This window comes from Frieseomelitta varia, unplaced genomic scaffold (genome assembly GCF_011392965.1).
Source record: "Frieseomelitta varia isolate USP_RPSP 00005682 unplaced genomic scaffold, Fvar_1.2 scaffold_239, whole genome shotgun sequence".
NCBI lineage: Eukaryota > Metazoa > Arthropoda > Insecta > Hymenoptera > Apidae > Frieseomelitta > Frieseomelitta varia.
Window position 1 is genome coordinate 115285 of NW_025109967.1, and position 17691 is coordinate 132975.

Below are 17691 nucleotides of genomic sequence, written 5' to 3' on the forward strand. Positions count from 1 at the left end.
GGGAAGGGATTGGTAAAACGAAAAGGATCATTTTCTTACTTAGAATTAATATTCACGTAGGTTAGTGAGCAATTCAAAAATTATGAGAGAATAATTACTTACCCACTATACAGCGTGATTACTTGCTTCTTCTTATTAATATTCGGTGTTATTTCCAACATTATTTATATCAAAATTATTAAATTAAATCAATGGGAGGATTTGTAAATGAATTTCAAATTACTGATTTTAATTCTCAAAAATGTAAGTTTAATTTATTTTAATATACATAGACGAGCGTTCGTACGCGCGTGTATGTGTTCATGTGCGTTCGCATGCACGTACAAGAACGACGCGCCATGTAAAAGATGATGACATTGCGTGATCGAACGAAAGTGGTAATTAATTATTATTATAATCAAGATCACAAGATCACAGAGCGAGTACGGCTCCGGGTAAAAGAGCGCGTCTTCCACGATGATGGAAGTCTACTCGTCAAGTCGATATGCAAAAAGGAACTTTTTACAATAATAACTTTTAACGACACTCGTTCCGAAAGAAAAATATGATATACGAACTACGCTCGTAAACTGCTGCAAAATCTGGACTAATTGGAGATTTCAATTCTGCAACGGTACATGCCTCGTATACTTTCGTGAGATTTCGTTTTCTGTGAAATTTGTTTTGGGCGGGCTTATCGAACGATTCAAATCAACTATACGTTTTTTTATACAATTGCTGCGGACGAATCCAATTTTTAATGTTGCTTCACGATCTTTGTCCATATCCATATGATATTTCATTCAGGCATTCTTGTCGTTGCCCGTTTTTTCCATGAACAAATCGTACATGAAAGAAACAAGCGAGCGTATTTCATTGTAGAAATATTCATGGCAAACACAGCGACGAGTATTTGTCATAATCGATCGCGTAGTTAAAAGATTGGATCGCCAGCGTATTTATCATACGAATCAAGCTATGACGCTCTACGATTATTTACATCTATATATAATAATTTTCGTCCTATATTCATGTTAATATCGTTTCGTTGGATTCCTGGAAATAGTTTTGTTTTTTTTTTTTAATCCTTTTGTACATCGCAACAATATTTACAAGGAAATTTACAAATTACAAGTTAAACGTTACACTACCTAGCCGATATTGGTTAGTCTCTTAAAACGTACGGGTAGGAAGATAAAATTTCAAACTCGAAAATGCTCTCTAAAACTATGATGTCTGTTATTCACTGATAAGCGATATGTCCGTCTAGTGGTGTTATTATTTTTTTTTTTTTTCTTTCCTTTTCCTAGACTTTCATTAGCCTCTTTGCTAGCTTTGATATAAAATTGCTCAGCACCCTGTGAACGTCCCCGCCTGCGTATACTATTGCCTCTTCCGTAACTTTCGAACAGCTAGACGATCATGTCGTCGGAAACGTCGTACTGCAAAGTCGAAGACAAAACACCGTGAAAATAGTTTGTCGTAAGTTTGAGAACATTTCTAATAATTTCGTATACGAGAGGAGACGCAGGGCAGAGGAGGTACTCGACTCTATCGATGAGAATGATCTTTTCGTATCGGCATAGCTAGAATCAAAATAGCGATATCGGAGACACGAAAAGAGAATAATCGTTCGGTTGCTTATTGAAAAGAGTTCAATGAGTTCAGTTGCCATTTAACTTTCTCACGTTCCGTGAAATTGTAACATCTCGATTGATAAACGGATCTTCCGTTTATATTCAACTTCGTTATTTTATTGGCATTTGTTTTTCTTTCGTTCAAAAAAATTTCAAATCAACTTTTATGCAGATTGCAATTTTATATAAAAAAAAAAAAAAAAAAAATGAAGAGTGTTTGGAAATAGTTACGAAAGAATTAGTGTCATTATTACAAGTGCCGAACCGAACGACTATGTCAATAGACGAAGAAAACACCCCTACGTGCTTCGATATGTATCATTCCTTAACTTATTTGATCATCATTAACGATAGATAAAATGTTGTCGTCAATTTCTTTTCGCACTGATTTTCAATATACTCTCGCGCTGGAACTAAATTCATCGCTCAGCTCCGACGAAAATGACTGCGCAGACGGTTCTCCGCGGCGATCTCCTCTTCTATTGCGCGGTAACTAGGGGAGGGGAAAGTAAAGTGTGAGTCGAGAGGACCGATTCCGTTTCATGAAAGCGATTGTCAATCGCGAGTACGATGATTATCAGAATATGAAAATTCGCTGAAATCCTGCGATGCATCGGTGGATTTCGCTTCCGTGAACACATAGCCCCTCGATATTTTCGCCGGAGCTTACATCTCGTAACACTATTTGCCGTTCGACGAGAGCAACGGGCTGGCGGCGTTTGAATATCCTTGACTGCAGGTGGGCAACATAAATGGATTCATGTTGAACGGTGAACCAACAACCTCTCCTAGTCCTGCAACATACCCACTGTCGGTTATATATTAGTGTCATTCACTGCAGCTTACGGGTTAAAAAGTTAAAAGTAATTGATGAACTAGCGATCCAGGAAATTATCTTTCAACTGTCTTGATGCAATTTACAAAATCACGAGAACAGCAATTTATCATCTAGTGCTTTTCTAGAATCTAAAAACGAGATAGGAAAATGCAGAATTAGGTCCACAGAAAATGTATCCGTTCGTTCAATTGAAATTTCCTTGTTTATCTTCCTGCGTCTCGCAACGAAAACGTGGTTGATTAAAGGGGAAAATCGATTAAAACGAGATAACCGGATAATGTCTACTTTACTTTGCTGCATAAAATCATAATAGCAAGTACTTTCTGGGATCACTAGTTCAAGAACGAATTGAATTATAACGACACAGATGTATATATAATTGTTTCTATAACGTTCCAATTTTTATATGTGTAGACAAATAAATTTTTCGTGAATATACGAGAATAATAGCGATATAAATGAACGTAAACAGGAATGATCGTAATTTAAATATAAGAGATAATATGAGTAAAGTGTAGAATAATTTGTTTGTGCATATCTTTGTTTAAATTTGTTATTTAATTTCTGCGTACTATAATCGCAACTTGCATATTGTAGGAGTTTGTCATTTAATGTCACTTAATGAATAGGAGTATTTTCATATCGAGGACTAGTATATGTGAAAATGAAACACTGTATTTGACACGATCGCTCTAACGACATTAACGATCTTATTAGCTAAGTGACACTAAACGATGTCATAATGATTCTTCTACAAGGATATCTCTTCATCACGATAATAATGGAAGCTATGTAATGTATTTTACGCTTTCGAGCAAATAAATTTATTTTATTTTATTAGTATAAGCACAACGTGTCAACTGTAATAATTTACCTATTCGTACAAATTTGCAATTAATGGAATTAAATATTTGAAAGATTCAAGTGAAAAGAATTCTTACTGAATTCTTTAAATATTTGAAAAATTGAAAGTAGCAGGGAGTTGATACAAAACGTCATTGACTCAAGTCGACAGAAAGATCATAATAATGACAGATCGTGACAGCCGAGATGTAACAACGAATTTAACGAATTCAAGGAGAGGGAGAAGGATTATCAACTATTCATAAATGAACGTGCGTGTACATACATCCTCAAGTCTTGTCTCTCGTGCATGTTTCTCATAATTCTTTAATCGCAGTGCATAGGGTGGTTGTGGTGGTGATGATGGTGGTTGTGATGGTGGACGGTTAGCGGTTACTGGGCGGCTGTGGCGAGGTGGTGCTGTGTGGACCAGTGCGGTGGGACTGAGGTGGTCGGTGGTCGTACTACGGGGGCGAACGCACTCCCGTCCCCGGACGTATAGAAAATGCCATATTGTTCGTGCGCTAAAACGAAAATTTCACATAAGGGAAAAATCATAGGTGCGTGCGCCGAAAACCAACTCTAGTGACAAGCGTATATGCGTGCCATCGCTTCAAATACACACATACACAGATTTCTGCGTAACAGCATGCATACTGAATTGCAGGGCGAGACGTATTTTTACTAACTAACTGCCTTCTTCGAATTGTTCCAACAATCTTGAATCATTAACGAACAAGTTCGAAAACACACGAGCAAAAGGCAGAGTCGGATAGGAGCGAAATATAAATAGAATAGAATAGAAAATTGAAGAGATACAAAGTCAAGGTCGATGTCATCGAAACATTATATTACTTACGCGATGTATAAAGTGTCGGGCTACCGGTATACGGATTGGCTACCGAGTAACTTCCGTTCGTGCTGTGACTGTGAGGTGTACTAGCCGAACTTCCGCAATAACCACCACCGGTCACGACCCCACGTGGACTCGCGCTGCTGCTCTGCCTGTAGGCGTCGGCGCTGCCACCGACGCTTCCTCCGACGCTACCACCGCCGCCGCCACCGCCTCCAGCACCGGCTCCTGTCGTCACCGAACTACCGTCTAGAAATAGAAACCTGCCCGTCAGACGAACTCGTCAGTATATTTCATCATTCTGTTCGCAGCGTCTTGCCTAGTATACCGGAACGAAGACGAGTCGACGTATAACGGTGGATCGACAGATTTATTCTCAGTTACCAGTTGAATCGCTATGTTACGCTATAAGACGCTGTTCAGACGTGGAAAAATACAATATAAAATTGATTGCTCGCCAGACAAACAGAACTGGTTTCTTGAATCTAGTATCATCTCAAATCGTACGTGAAAAAATGAAACAGATGAGATTCGTGTTTCCGTGGCACGCAATCGTTGCCATTACATTCGTTAAAAATTCCTCTAATTTTGAATGACGTCGTTGGCTTCCGGAGTAAACGTTACATTTGTAATTAGCGCGATTAGCGATTAGTATAGTGTATCGCGATCGTTTCTAATTGCGTTTCCAATTGTTGTAACGTGACTGTGTTATCGTGTGATCTACACAGAATATCACTGCAATACTTACCGTCTGTCCACTTCGTCGCGCTACCGTTTTCTTGTACCGTCACTGCCAGTTGTCCTGTATACGAGTTGAACGCTGTTGCCGAACTGGAGGTCGGTGGTGCAGGTGGATGACCCGATCCCGGACTCCTTGGCGCTCCGGTGATTCCGGCGTTTCCGCTTCTCGGCATACTGTACAAGGCTTCTGCAAGATCCGCTGCCCTTTTCAGTATGATCTCTTTTGGTAATTTCTCGGGATCCCCTGGATGCCGAGGAATGAGCTTCTGTAATCTTTGGAAGCCGTAGTCGATCGTCGGTTCGTTTAACGCTGAAAAAAATGTGTAAAACTTTTACCTTACTTTCACTTTAACGGTGACATGTAACTTTTTAATTTCTCAATCTATCGATCTCTAGTTATACACTTTTTAAATTTTCCGAAAGAAGGATTCATTCCGATCAGATCGACACTGACAACGAATAATTTTAATTAACTACAAAAATTCGGCGTTCTTGCCTACGAAAAATAGTAGGAGTCGTTTATACTCACAAACATAAACAAATCTACCAGGCGCTCCTTTACAGAATTGTTTAGTTTTATAGGACAGCGTGACCTCGACGACGCCTGGTATCTGCCGTGGTGGAGTTTGTACTCTAATTGCGTTTGGCGTAATTAGCTGAGGGAGAAAAATTAATGAATGTGACGTACTCAAGGTACGTACGTCATTGCACGTTATTCGTTGCATCGACGAACAAATTGTTGTTTAATTTCGTGTTCTATCGTGTTTCTTGAAACATAAAATTCCGTACCTCGCTCCAAACCAGCATCGAGCCGAAAACGACTTGAAGTCCATCGAAGAAATTCTCTCCAATGATTATTACCGTGGATCCGCCAGATGTCCAACCTTCGTTCGGCGATATCGCTTTTATACACGGCGTTTGAAGAGGTACAGGCGTGTAAAGACCTGATTTGCGGACACACAATTGTCATTGATTTAACAAACGAGTCGAATCTGGCTTAAGCTTAAAATACAAATAAATCGGAGTTTATCGTTTTCTCAAACAAATAACGATAATTGATATATATCGTACATAAGCGTATAAACGACACGGTTTTAAAGTTATACGCAACTGCAAAATTTGAGATTACATCTCCCCGCAGGATTAATTAAAACGATATACAGCGTTAATATCTCAATATTATAGTATGATTAGCCATTTACATTTGCACGCTTGCTGTGTCGCGTCACAAAATTATTCCAAGCATTAACATTCCAACTGTGTGTGACGTAATTTGCCGTAAAATAAATTTCATACACACATAAATTTTATATACGTACATATATATGAAACTTCCGTACACAGTGCAAAGAAGGTACAATACAGTTTACCTAATTCAAGTTCGATCTTTTCAATTCTGTTCGTAGGGGTTCAAAAAAAAAAAAAAAAAAAAGAAGCAAATCCAAAAGTCCAATTTGCACAACAACGAACGACACGGAAGTCTCAAAAACTATGTAAGAAAGGGAGCGGAGAGACGAGCGGAATAGCTGCGATCGCAGCAAGTAAGCTGAGACAGTTAGTTAGAGGGTGGGATACGGAAAATTATCAGAATATTCTGTTTATTCGGTCGAGGCCGTGTGGTAGATATATTTCCCGCGGCGGTGGCGGCAAGGAGAAAGAGTAAGAGAAAGAGAAACGGGCGAAAGCGAGAAGGAGGAGGAGGAGGAGGAGGAGGAGGAAGAGGCTGAGGGTTGGAGTGGCCGGAGAAGGGTTGTAACAAGAAGGAAGGGAGGCGATCGGGCCGCCGGTGTCTCTGCTTGGAATTTATAACCCAATGATATCATTTTGTACCCCGGCGAAGCCAAGCCACCCCCGGTACCAACCCTGGCAGAGCGGAGCCACGGCAGAGTGGCTGACATCATGGTATATTGCTCCCAGTGACGCTCAAACAGTTTCCACTGCTCGACTGCTCGCGCTACCGTGTAAATCTTGAAAGGTTTAAGAGATCTTGGCGTGGCAGACGCGAGTCGTGCGGCGAGTCGGAAAGTTAAGAATCGTATTCCCCAACACCGGCTAAATATTGCAAAATTTAATAGCACCGAAACGATTGATACGCGAATGAAAGGAAGTTGTCCGCAGTTAATACAGATATTAATGGCTGATATTAATCGGTATTCATCGGTGGAAGATAGTTCAAGTGCCGTGAGAGAGTAACACAGACAGAGAGTTGCCATTGTGTAAATGGAGATTCTTGAATGGGACAAAGGTATTTATTGCGTTCAATGTATAAGAAAGTCGTTAAACAGAGTCAGCCACGTTGGCAACCATCCTGCTAGAGAATTGTCGGAGCGAGATGGTATGGGGGGGCAGAAAAGTAGGAAGAGGTAGAGAGCGGTGGAGGAGGTGGAGGAGGGTTGAAAAGAGGGATTCAGTAGAGGAGGCCGGAACAAGCGTACCAACCCGGAATAAATAAAATCCCCCGTGCCACTAGCGAGTGGTAAGGGGATGCTACCCTTGCTACTCCCTTCTACTCACTTTCTCTCTCTCTCTCTCTCTTTCTCTCTCTCTCTGTCTCTCGAGCTACGAGCTCTCTCCTCTCCTCTTTCACCACGAAACCAAACGTGGCCAAAGTCGAAGAGTCGTTGTACTCCGACACGTTCGGCCCGATTCTCTCTGATCACTGTGAGATCGCGCGATAACTTCGTTTACCCCGATAAAGACCCGAGAACTTCGCCGAGAAAGAAATTGCTTTCACTTTCACCGCGAACGGCATCGTTAAGCCTGTGTTTTATGACCAAACTGCTTTCTCTCTCTCTCTCTCTCTCTCTCTCTGCCTGCTGGCTCGATTGTCTAAAGTATATCGAAATCACTTTGGCATTTTCCGCGAGAGTAGATCTCGAAGAAGAAAAGTCCGCCGGAAATCCGTTTCAGCTTTGACAGATAGATTCGAAAGTCTGATTTCTAAAACGACTGCGAGAGAATTGCGTTCGCAGTTACAAAGCTATTCCCTTTGTCCGTGTCCTCTCTCTCTCTCTCTCTCTGTCTCTCCAGATGTTGTTCTGTAAGTGTGCGTTCTCTCCTTTCGTCTCATTGGTATGCCTGTTTCAGCGTTTTGGGAGTTGCTCGCTAGGGAATTTGGAAAGAGTGCTAGCAGGACGACGGGAGCGGCGTCACAGCTCAGTCGCAAAAGCTCGGGGGATGAGATAGCATAAACTTAGCATTCACAAACCAACACCTCGCAGCAACCACTGCTAAAAGAGAGCGAGAGCTCGCCAGAGTGTGAGAAAGACAGACAGACAGACAGACAGAGAAAGAGAGAGAGAGACAGAGAGAAGAGTTTTCTTCCTTTCTTCCATTCTCTTTTATTCCTGTTCTACTTGTGTCTTCCCGCTTGATGGCAGTCGGCCCGACAAAAAGAGGAACGAAAAGATAGGGTAGGGAAAGAAAGCTTCGGAGACGAGCGGAGAGGAGCGAGAGAAGAGAATAGAAGAGGACGGAGCCAGGAGGATAGGAGAGAGCACAGAGCGAACGTGGTGGATCCCTCCTCGTTTTCCCCGCATCCCATTGATTTACATCTTGTCTTGGCGCGGCAAGGAAGAAAGGCTGGAAGAAGAAAGGCTAGGAGAAGAAGAGAAGGCGCGTAATCGAGGGGTGGCCGCGCGATATCAGCCGTTTGTATGCGCGACCGACGCCAAACTTTGCTGAATTGCCCTATGACTCCTTATATCCTATCCTCCGAGCATAGCCCCTCCCCTCCCCCTCCCCCTCCCCCTCCCGCCCCTCTTACGATTCCACCCTCTACTACGGCTCCTCGAGTCGTTATACCGATCTCGAAGAAAACCGACTCACACCGCTCTCGTGCCATTCCCTTCCCTTCCCTTCTCGTACGCGCGTTCGAGGATTCCGCAAGGGAGGGAAACGCCGCTCCAGCCACCGAATCCTCCAATTGTAAACGACGACTATAAATCGGCCGAACAACTATTCCCACGATTACGCGTACGCGATTAATTGCGTGCCCTCCCCCCCCCCCCCCTCTCTCTCTCGTTTAAAATTTCGTCCCTCTCGTTTCAGAGTTATTATTTCACTCTTTAAACTGAACGAATTTTTCGTGTCGCGCAAAGTATGCGTTTATCGAGCAAGCGTTTCATGCATTCGTGCTACAATTGATCAAATGACGTTAATTATTTATTTGATGGTTGTTGTTGGCGATACTCACTGTTGTACTCTCCGGGATCACTGGGATCCAATCGTTTCGTTCTACGCCCGTGTTTGCTGTTGTTGTGAACGAACATGTTGTCCGAGACGGCCAGCAGTGGTCCCTCTACTCCTACTTGCGTGGAAATGACCACCTGTTACATTGACATTCGTTGATGTGAGACGTCAGGTAAAAATTTTCGTAAACTCGGGAGAGAAACGCCTTCAGTTAGATGTTAGATAAAGGTGCCTCGAATCTATCTTAAATCTGAGTGAAAACTGAGTTTCTCTTAACGAAAAGAAGTTACGTTTTCATACTGTCAGAACTGACTTTTTTCATTTACTAAGGAAGTTAAACGTAAAGTTTCTACGTATCTTTTACGTTATTCCAGAATAAATGGAATAAATAGAAATTGATATTGACGTTTACGTGCGTTAATAAAATTTATACAGTCTCTGATGCCTATGAGTTACAACTATCGTCAAGTAGGACACAAAAGGGCGTGAATATATATATATATATATATATATATATATATATATATATATATAAACTATGTCGCACATTACGTGTTGCGTAATTTTATTTACACGTTATGTATGCAAATGCAGTATATATGTTAATCACACCCTTACGAATGAGCCACGTAAAGTTTCTTCGTATCTTTCACGTTATTCCAGAATAAATAGAAATTAATAGTGACGTTTACGTGCGTTAATAAAATTTATACAGTTTCTGATGCCTGTGAGTTACAACTTGTTAAACTATCGTCAAATAGGACACAAAATATGATGTGTGTGTGATATATATATACAGAAACTATGTCGCACATTACGTGTTGCGTAATTTTATTTATACGTTATGTATGTAAATGCAGTATATATGTTAATCACACCTTTACGAACGAGCAACGTAAAGTTTCTTCGTATCTTTTACGTTATTCCAGAATAAATAGAAATTAATAGTGACGTTTACGTGCGTTAATAAAATTTATACAGTCTCTGATGCCTGTGAGTTACAACTTGTTAAACTATCGTCAAATAGGACACAAAATATGGCGTGTGTGTATATATATATATATATATATATATATATAGAAACTATGTCGCACATTATGCGTTGCGTAATTTTATTTACACATTATGTATGTAAGTGCAGTATATATGTTAATCATATCCCTTACGAACGAGCAACGTAACCTGATTTGCCATATTGCGTTATGTGTATTCGCCATGCATTCCGTGACTCTCGTGACCCCCCTATTTGTATGACAGATACTATCGCACAAATGTATGAATATAATCTCATTAAAGCCGAGCCTACAGTTGCCTCCTATAACCAGCTTAGAACAGTGTACTATTTCCTATGTTTTTTTTCCTGCTGAAACGTCAGAGAATTATTTCTTTCCTAATTTTATTCAGAAAATTAGGAAACTTTGTATACAGAACAATTAAAGAAAAATAATTACGCGGTAATTCTATACCCTATATTTCTTTCATCGATAATGCACGTTCTTCTTCGCCTTCCTTTCCTTTTTCCTCAATGCAGACAGCAATACATATTTGCGAACGTGGAGCAGAAGTTCAGACAAATTGAAACAAGGCACGTGGTTAACCCCGGAGTTTCGCGGATGCAAACAAGAGGACGATGATTTTCGGGAGAAAGTAGAAAGAACGTTTATAAAATCGACTCGGGCGGTCGGCAAACGGCCCGAAGTTTTGTCCTTCCGTAACTTCTCAACTTTCTCGGCTAGTTGGCCGCGGTGCCTAGCGCGAGTAACGTCGTGCAAACTTGTCCGGCGCGAGGGTGAGAATAACCCGGGCCGCCCTTCGCCGCCGAGAGAAATTCTCGCATGGAAGAAGGGTGGAGAAGGCGCCGCTGCTAAAATTTTAATTCGCAACGTCAGGCAATAAGCAATTCCTAAACAAATTCGGCGGAACAATAAGTACTTTAACTTTGGTTTGCCTTTGGGCCAAAACCACGCGGAGAAACGAGTCCGCTCGGTGGATTTAAATTTGACGAAAGACGTAAATTTGGAAATTGCACACATTTGGATAATTTCGTCGCGGAGGACGTTGCTTCCGAGAAGACAGAGAAATTAGCGAACAGTTAGCTTCTCCTTCGCTTTTCGTCTCTCTTTCACCCGACGTTGCGAAGAAGGTGGCCAAGAAGAAAGGGAAGGCAAGAGTCGCGCGATAAGGCGGGCCGAACCAATGATGAAGGCGAAAAGACGGGGCGCAAAGTTTTTGGTAATTTATTTTTTAATTCTAGCTTTTGTCTGTGGAAATGGATACGGACGGGGTGGCGAGATACGGCTGTCGGTGAGTAGGAGAGACCGTTATACGAAGGTGGGGGCGGCAGAGCGAACGGATACGGGGGTGGGTCGGTTGATGCCGCGCTGAGCTAATTGCCAACCCCTTGGATTACGTCTCTTGGATGGGGATCTCAACTTGCGACGATGGTCGACCATCGGGAAATTGCTGTCTCCTTCGCCAACTTTTTCTTTCCTCCCTTTCCTTTTTTCTTCCTCTCTCGAAATTAAAAAAGAATGTGCTTCCAAGTGGAAGCTACGCACGATCCTCTGGACGCAATGCGCTACACGCACCATTCAACGATCCAACTAATCCAACAGACTTTTCGTGTTCTCGTGCTTTCATTCCTCCGTCTGTACACACTGTTTACAGAAGTTGCGATACAATTTTCTCATCGCAATAACAGATTTGATTAGAAATTTGATTAGGCTCCAGTTGCTGACCGATGGAAAAAGTGGCAAAATTTCTTAAACGTTCGGATTATTAATAAAAAAAAAAAAAACACATTGATTCAGTCAACTTACTTGGAAGCGTCTCATATCGCGTGGATTGCCGGCGTTCTTAAGGCAGTTCTGGTTGCACTTGAGGAAGAACTTGAGGAAGAATCTGAAAGCAGAGGGGACCGGAGTTAAACGGTTGACAAGGTGCTTAACGCTCTTCAACGCCGAGAACTTAATTAGAACGTGAACTTGGCTTGGAAAGTAAGTCTGAATATTGCATAAGCCAATCGTAAGCCCTGTTCTACTCGCCTCTATTATTCAGCATTTCTCTAGATTAAACCCTCAACCACGTGTTCTCCGACCTTTAGGACTGTACGCTGCATCGCATTTGTACCGCGCTAGCGTGCATGGCTACTGCGTCACTCTAACCAAAATGTCAAATCGAACGTTCTGTCTAAAAGCACATTTCTTTACAATTGTTCCAGTGTTACCCACACTGTCGTGCTAACGTGTTACTAACTCTCCGTTAATTCCAAAGGTCGCACAAACGTTTGAACTTTTCGCGAAGAGGCTATAAATTTGATCGCGCGATCAAACGTTTGTTCATATCGACGTTAACTTGTCTAAAAAAATCAGCGAACTTGAAAACGTTCGCGCGAACTAAATGTTCGCGAGAGCATCATCCCTGGCTGGAGTTGAACGAATTTACACCGTGACGTGAAGCTGACAAGAAACTGGATATGCTTTGCAAACTTGACAACGGTAATTTAACGGGTTGCAAAAGGGAATTCAAGGAGAACATGCGAGGAACGAGAGGCAAGTTACCAAGGCAAAAAGCCAACGAGTCAATTTTCATGAATTATGTAGCGTGTAGGAGGAATATTGAATTTGAGGAAATTTTTGTAGACGCGGGCAATGCTCGTCTGTTTGCAGCGGTTGAGAGTGAAAGGCAAAGGAAAAATTTGCCAAGGAGACGGAAAGAGGGAAACACGGACTATCCACGTGCCTGTGTTGGTAGACTGAGATAGATGAAGAGAGAGAGAGAGAGAGTGGAGAAAACTCGTAGGAAACAATCAGGAGGACCGAGACGATGAAGAGTTCGACGGATGAAGGGGTAGTTTTCTGGGTGGCTGGTAGGCCTGTCCTCCCGGGGGACACCATTGTTATCCCCCTACGGATTGCGTCTATACGATCTCGGGACTCCATCGAAAAATCAAACGCATACCTCCTGCTAGCGACGCCCGCTCTTTTTTTTTTTTCCTTTCTCGTTTGCGCGAATCGCCCAAGCGAAACTGTTGGAGGAACTCGTCTGATTTCACTTCGTCGCATCGCGTCGCCTCGCCTCAATTCCTATCAATACCGCGTTTCTTTACCCGTGCCTTTGTCTCCGCTATTTTCTATCCGCTGTGTTCTATACAGACGTCAAGAGATAAACGGAGAAGCGGAGGGAAAGACTGCACGGGACACCAGTAAACGCCAGTTCGTTTAATTTTATGGACGCTGGCGGAATAAAAATCGTTTAGGCACCGTATTATGCACACGCGGTCCATCATCCTTATCGTTGCGTTGATTTATCTCTCGTTGCCTCTCACGTCACTTTTCATTTCTCGCAAAGTTTAGAAAAAAATGAAAGAAAAACTAAAGCAGCACTGGTGACAGTTTTAAGCAACACCCAGAGACAATTCCTCACAATCTTTTCAAAATGTCATGTTTGTTGAAGTTCTCATAAAGTTCAAGTTCTCATAAAGTTTGGACAAAAATAAAGCAGTGCTAGTAACACTTAACACTTAAATTTATCTTTCACACTGGCGCCAATTGGGTGACGCAAAATTCAAACAATTCTTCACAATCTTTTCAAAACGTTGTGGTTATGTTTGATGCGTTCTCATAAAGTTAAAAGAAAAAAGAAAAAAAAAAAATAAAGCAGCGTTAGTAACAGTTTAAGGAATACCTAGTACGTAAATTTTTCTTTTACATTATTAACTGGACGTTGCAAAACTCTATTTTACAAAATTCAAATAATCGCAATCTTTCAAGACTTAGGGTTTATGTTTGTTACGTTCTCATAAAGTTTGGAAAGAAATAAAGCAATGCTGGCAAGAGTCCAAGTGACACTCACGTAAATTTATTTTTTATATTGGTACCAATTGGGCGTTGCAAAGCTCTATTTCACAAAGTTCAAACAATTCTTCGCAATCCTTTCAAAACGTTAAAGTTATGTTACGTTCTCATAAAATTTAGAAAAAAAAATAAATAAATAAAACTGCGTTCGTAAAAGTTTTAGCAATACGTACCTAGTACGTAAATCTATTTTTATATTGATACCAATTACAAATGTCGCAAAGTTCTATTCTACAAAATTCAGACAATTGCTCGTGATCCTTTCAAAACGTCGAGATTATGTTCGTATGCACGCGTGTATCCTCGGCGTAGTGGCAGAACCGTCAATTCGCTTCTTTTTGCGATATCGCAACGCAGGCAGATAAGCGAGAGCGAGCGAGCGCGCGCGCGCGCGCGCGCCTATTATTATCGCGCATTACGCGTGCTCGGATTATCTAAACGGCGGCAGTTTTATCGCCGGTCGCATGACGCAGCGCGAGTTGTCAACCTCCGAGCGGAACGTTTGGCACGAAATCCATATAGATGGAAAAGTGAAAAGTAAAAACGGAAAACCGATCGGCGCGGCGCGGCGCGGCCCTTGTTCGCGCAGCGAGCGCGGAAGGGAACGACTGGATATATAAAGAGAAAAGGCGCAGGAAGAACAGGAAGGGTGGATATACAAAAAGAGAAAGGGAAAGAAACGTATCGATCTCCTGCTTCATGCTTCTCGTATCTATCCGTATTCATGGATACTATGTACCTCTAGGTTTCGCGTTAACGGGCCCTGCCTGCGCTCGGCCCGTGGCTCTTAGAGCGCCGTGCGAATTTAATTTCGTTTGCTCTTAGAGGACGTTAAGATCCTATCGAGATGCTGGATGGGTATTCAAAGCATTGTACTTTGCCTTATCGTCGTGTGGATCTTGCTCTAAACACGATGTCTCTGCCGTGCCCGAGGCGCGGTGAAGCGGAGGAACAGCCTTCTAATCTTTCGCAGATACGAATCCTATCGACCGTACCTCCGTGTGTGTGTATACACACACACACACACACACACACACTCACGTCGTGTTGTAAGAACCACGCGAAAACGCGTTAACGCTGTCGACGCTACAGAGAATGACGAGCAGCGAGCAGCAAGTCTCATTTTCGCTCAAGTTTCAAAGTGATTGTAGCTCGTTCATCGATCTACCTTTTCAAAGGCATATTTTCCTCTCCGGATGCATTATTTCACACGATATTATAATTCGGATGATTGATAATTCTTTTTTTTCTTTTTTTTTATTTTTTATATACGAAGCTGGTGACACGTAACGCTAATGATTCGCGACAGCCTACGATTCGTACCGACGTTCTATCCATCCCTTCGTTCTCTTTCTTCTTTTTTTTTTCTTCAGAGAGTCGTTCTCTTCCTGCACGCTGTCCTCGGAGTATTGGCTGTTAGGAGCTAATGGATTGCGTTACCGACTGATTCAAATGCGAACTGGATTTCATTCTAAGCTCGATGGGGCGACAGTATCGGCGACATTGTAACGGGAACACGGCGAGCAAGAAGGGCGGGAAGGCCAGTTTCTTACAGGGGCTCAAACTCGATTTCGATCATCTATTAGATTTTTCTCTCCTTCGGCGATGCTTTCCGCGAGCTTGCGCCAGTTTTCACGATAAAAATCTATTCTGGATCGTCGCCTAACGCAGCCGGGAGGTGTGTATTTTACGTCGTCGAGGCATCCGATCCGGTTAAAGATCGTTTGTTTCAGCAACGTGAAGATTTTCCATTTAACGGTGAAAGAGTTTCCATTTAAAGCGGATGTTCTTGAAACGTCTGAATATCAACGATGCTGCAATTCAATGTTTCGCGAAATTCAACTTGAAACATGGAGGAGAGGAATTGCGGAGTGGAAAAGAAGAGAAAATGTGAAAAACAAAAAGCGCAGAACGAGGCAAAAAGCTTCTCAAGTTTAACCACTTGCGCTGGCAACTGATTGCGGACCATAACGAGTGACCAAACCGTATACGACAACTCGTCGGTATGATATCACTGGATAATTAATACTGAAAATTATTAAGAAAGAAATTCTCAATACGTGCTGTTGCTCTGCGCTGGCAAACTGATTGCGGACCATAACGCAATAAAATCGTCGCTTTCTTTCTCTTTCGAACTCGTCGGCACGATGTCACTGGATAGAAATGATTGAGAAGTAATAAATTTATTATTTGGTTTTGCCTATTTTGTTCTACCTAAATATACTTAAAATTGAGAAAATATTGCAATTTTGGGACAAAAAAAAAAAAAAAAGAAAAGAACAAGAGGTTAATAAGCTTAGAAGAACAGGATCGCTGTATGAAGGCAAGCGAGCTCGGTGCCGCAATTTAAAGTGTTTTATCGGTAAATACGAGGAAACGAATCGGTTGATTCTTGCCGTATTGGTCGCTGGATTCGGCTGCTAACGAATTGACACGGAATAAAATATACAGGGGCCGACCGATTGAGAAATCATTCCCAACCTACCTTCCGATCGCGTACCGATACCTTTCCGTTGCCTCTCCGCTAAAATGAAAATAAAACGCGGCAACACGCAGCGGAAACGCAGAGGGTTGCGCGCGATAGGAGAAGGGGAGACAGAATGGCAACGAGAAACCTGCACCGTTCGCTGTTTCCAGTTTTAACAGTATACAACTTCGCAACGTGGATGAACGAACGAGCCAGAAAAAAATAAACGACGCAATGAAAAAAAAAAAAAAAAAAGAGCTAAATATTGGGGGTTCGCGGTAAGGGAGAGAAGAAAGAGAGAGAAAGAGGGAGGGGGGCAGGTAAACAAAACAGAATGAATTCAATCAAACCTTGCAGTAAATCATCGGCACTTGTGCAGCGGTTTGTTAATATTTCCCCTTTGTAGCAATTAGTAGCATTTTTCTAACTGTATCGAAGAGGATAATTTTCTGTCCGAGAAAGTAATTTGCAACGAAATGTTCTCGCGTCGAAAGAGAGATAAATATGTTTGTTGCGTGACAGATAGACATGTATGTACATTTCGACCGCAATGATAAAGAGGATGTTGCGAAACTCTTAACCTCTTGCGCTGGAATGACGTGCACATTGAGAATTTTTTGTCCGAAAATTGCAATATTTTCTCAATTTTGAGTATATTTAAGTATTTTAGTTAATTTATTTAAGTATTTTATATTTAAATATATATCAAATGTGGTAAGTGTTTTATATTTAAGTATATTTAAGCATTTAATTAACCCAGGCAAAGCAAATAATAAATTCATCACTTCTCAATAATTTCTTAATCCAGTGTCGTCATACCGACGAGTTCAAAAAGAAAGCGACCAATTATTGTATATTTGGTCACTCGTTATGGTCCGCAATTAGTTGCCAGCGCAAAATGGTCAAAGCCATCACGCGTTTCTGATTAATCTCAGTTAATTTTTCGCGGAGAAATTCAATGAAGCATGACACGTGTGTGAATTTCTTACGACGCTCGCGTAATTATTTTCCCCGAGTTATTTACGCGTTATCGACACGTACAGCGGCGCTAAGGCGAAAGTAGATGCCTTCTGATCTACTAAATATATTTCGACCAGGGGTGAATGGATATAGGGGGCTTACTTGGGGACTTACGCGTAATAGTTCCAAATAGGGTGGCATTACGCGTATCAGAAATCCATTTCCTCCCGCGTTGGAAAATCTTTAATCATGTTTTCGGCTCCCTAAGTATATCCCCTTCTTTTCTGTTACTACAAAAGGAGCGAATAATGCAACGTTAGGTCAAC

General features: G+C 41.8%; 1 protein-coding gene across 6 annotated transcripts in view; it reads right to left on the bottom strand.

Moving 5' to 3' along the window:
* Nucleotides 1-226: 226 nt before the first annotated feature.
* Nucleotides 227-17691, bottom strand: part of LOC122527926 (transcription factor collier) — a 101831-nt gene continuing 84366 nt past the window's right edge. For 2 of the 6 annotated variants that reach the window (XM_043652523.1, XM_043652521.1), the window contains 8 exons: nucleotides 11902-11983; nucleotides 9087-9219; nucleotides 5681-5835; nucleotides 5421-5547; nucleotides 4899-5201; nucleotides 4157-4399; nucleotides 3584-3821; nucleotides 2275-2410 (listed from right to left, as the gene is read on the bottom strand). In XM_043652523.1, the coding sequence (XP_043508458.1) occupies nucleotides 3691-3821; nucleotides 4157-4399; nucleotides 4899-5201; nucleotides 5421-5547; nucleotides 5681-5835; nucleotides 9087-9219; nucleotides 11902-11983 (1174 nt within the window). In that variant the 3' untranslated portion in view covers nucleotides 2275-2410; nucleotides 3584-3690. Of the gene's footprint in view, nucleotides 2425-3583; nucleotides 3822-4156; nucleotides 4414-4898; nucleotides 5202-5420; nucleotides 5548-5680; nucleotides 5836-9086; nucleotides 9220-11901; nucleotides 11984-17691 lie in introns of those variants that run through there. The other 4 variants (XM_043652522.1, XM_043652524.1, XM_043652525.1 and 1 more) reach the window with 4 other exon arrangements.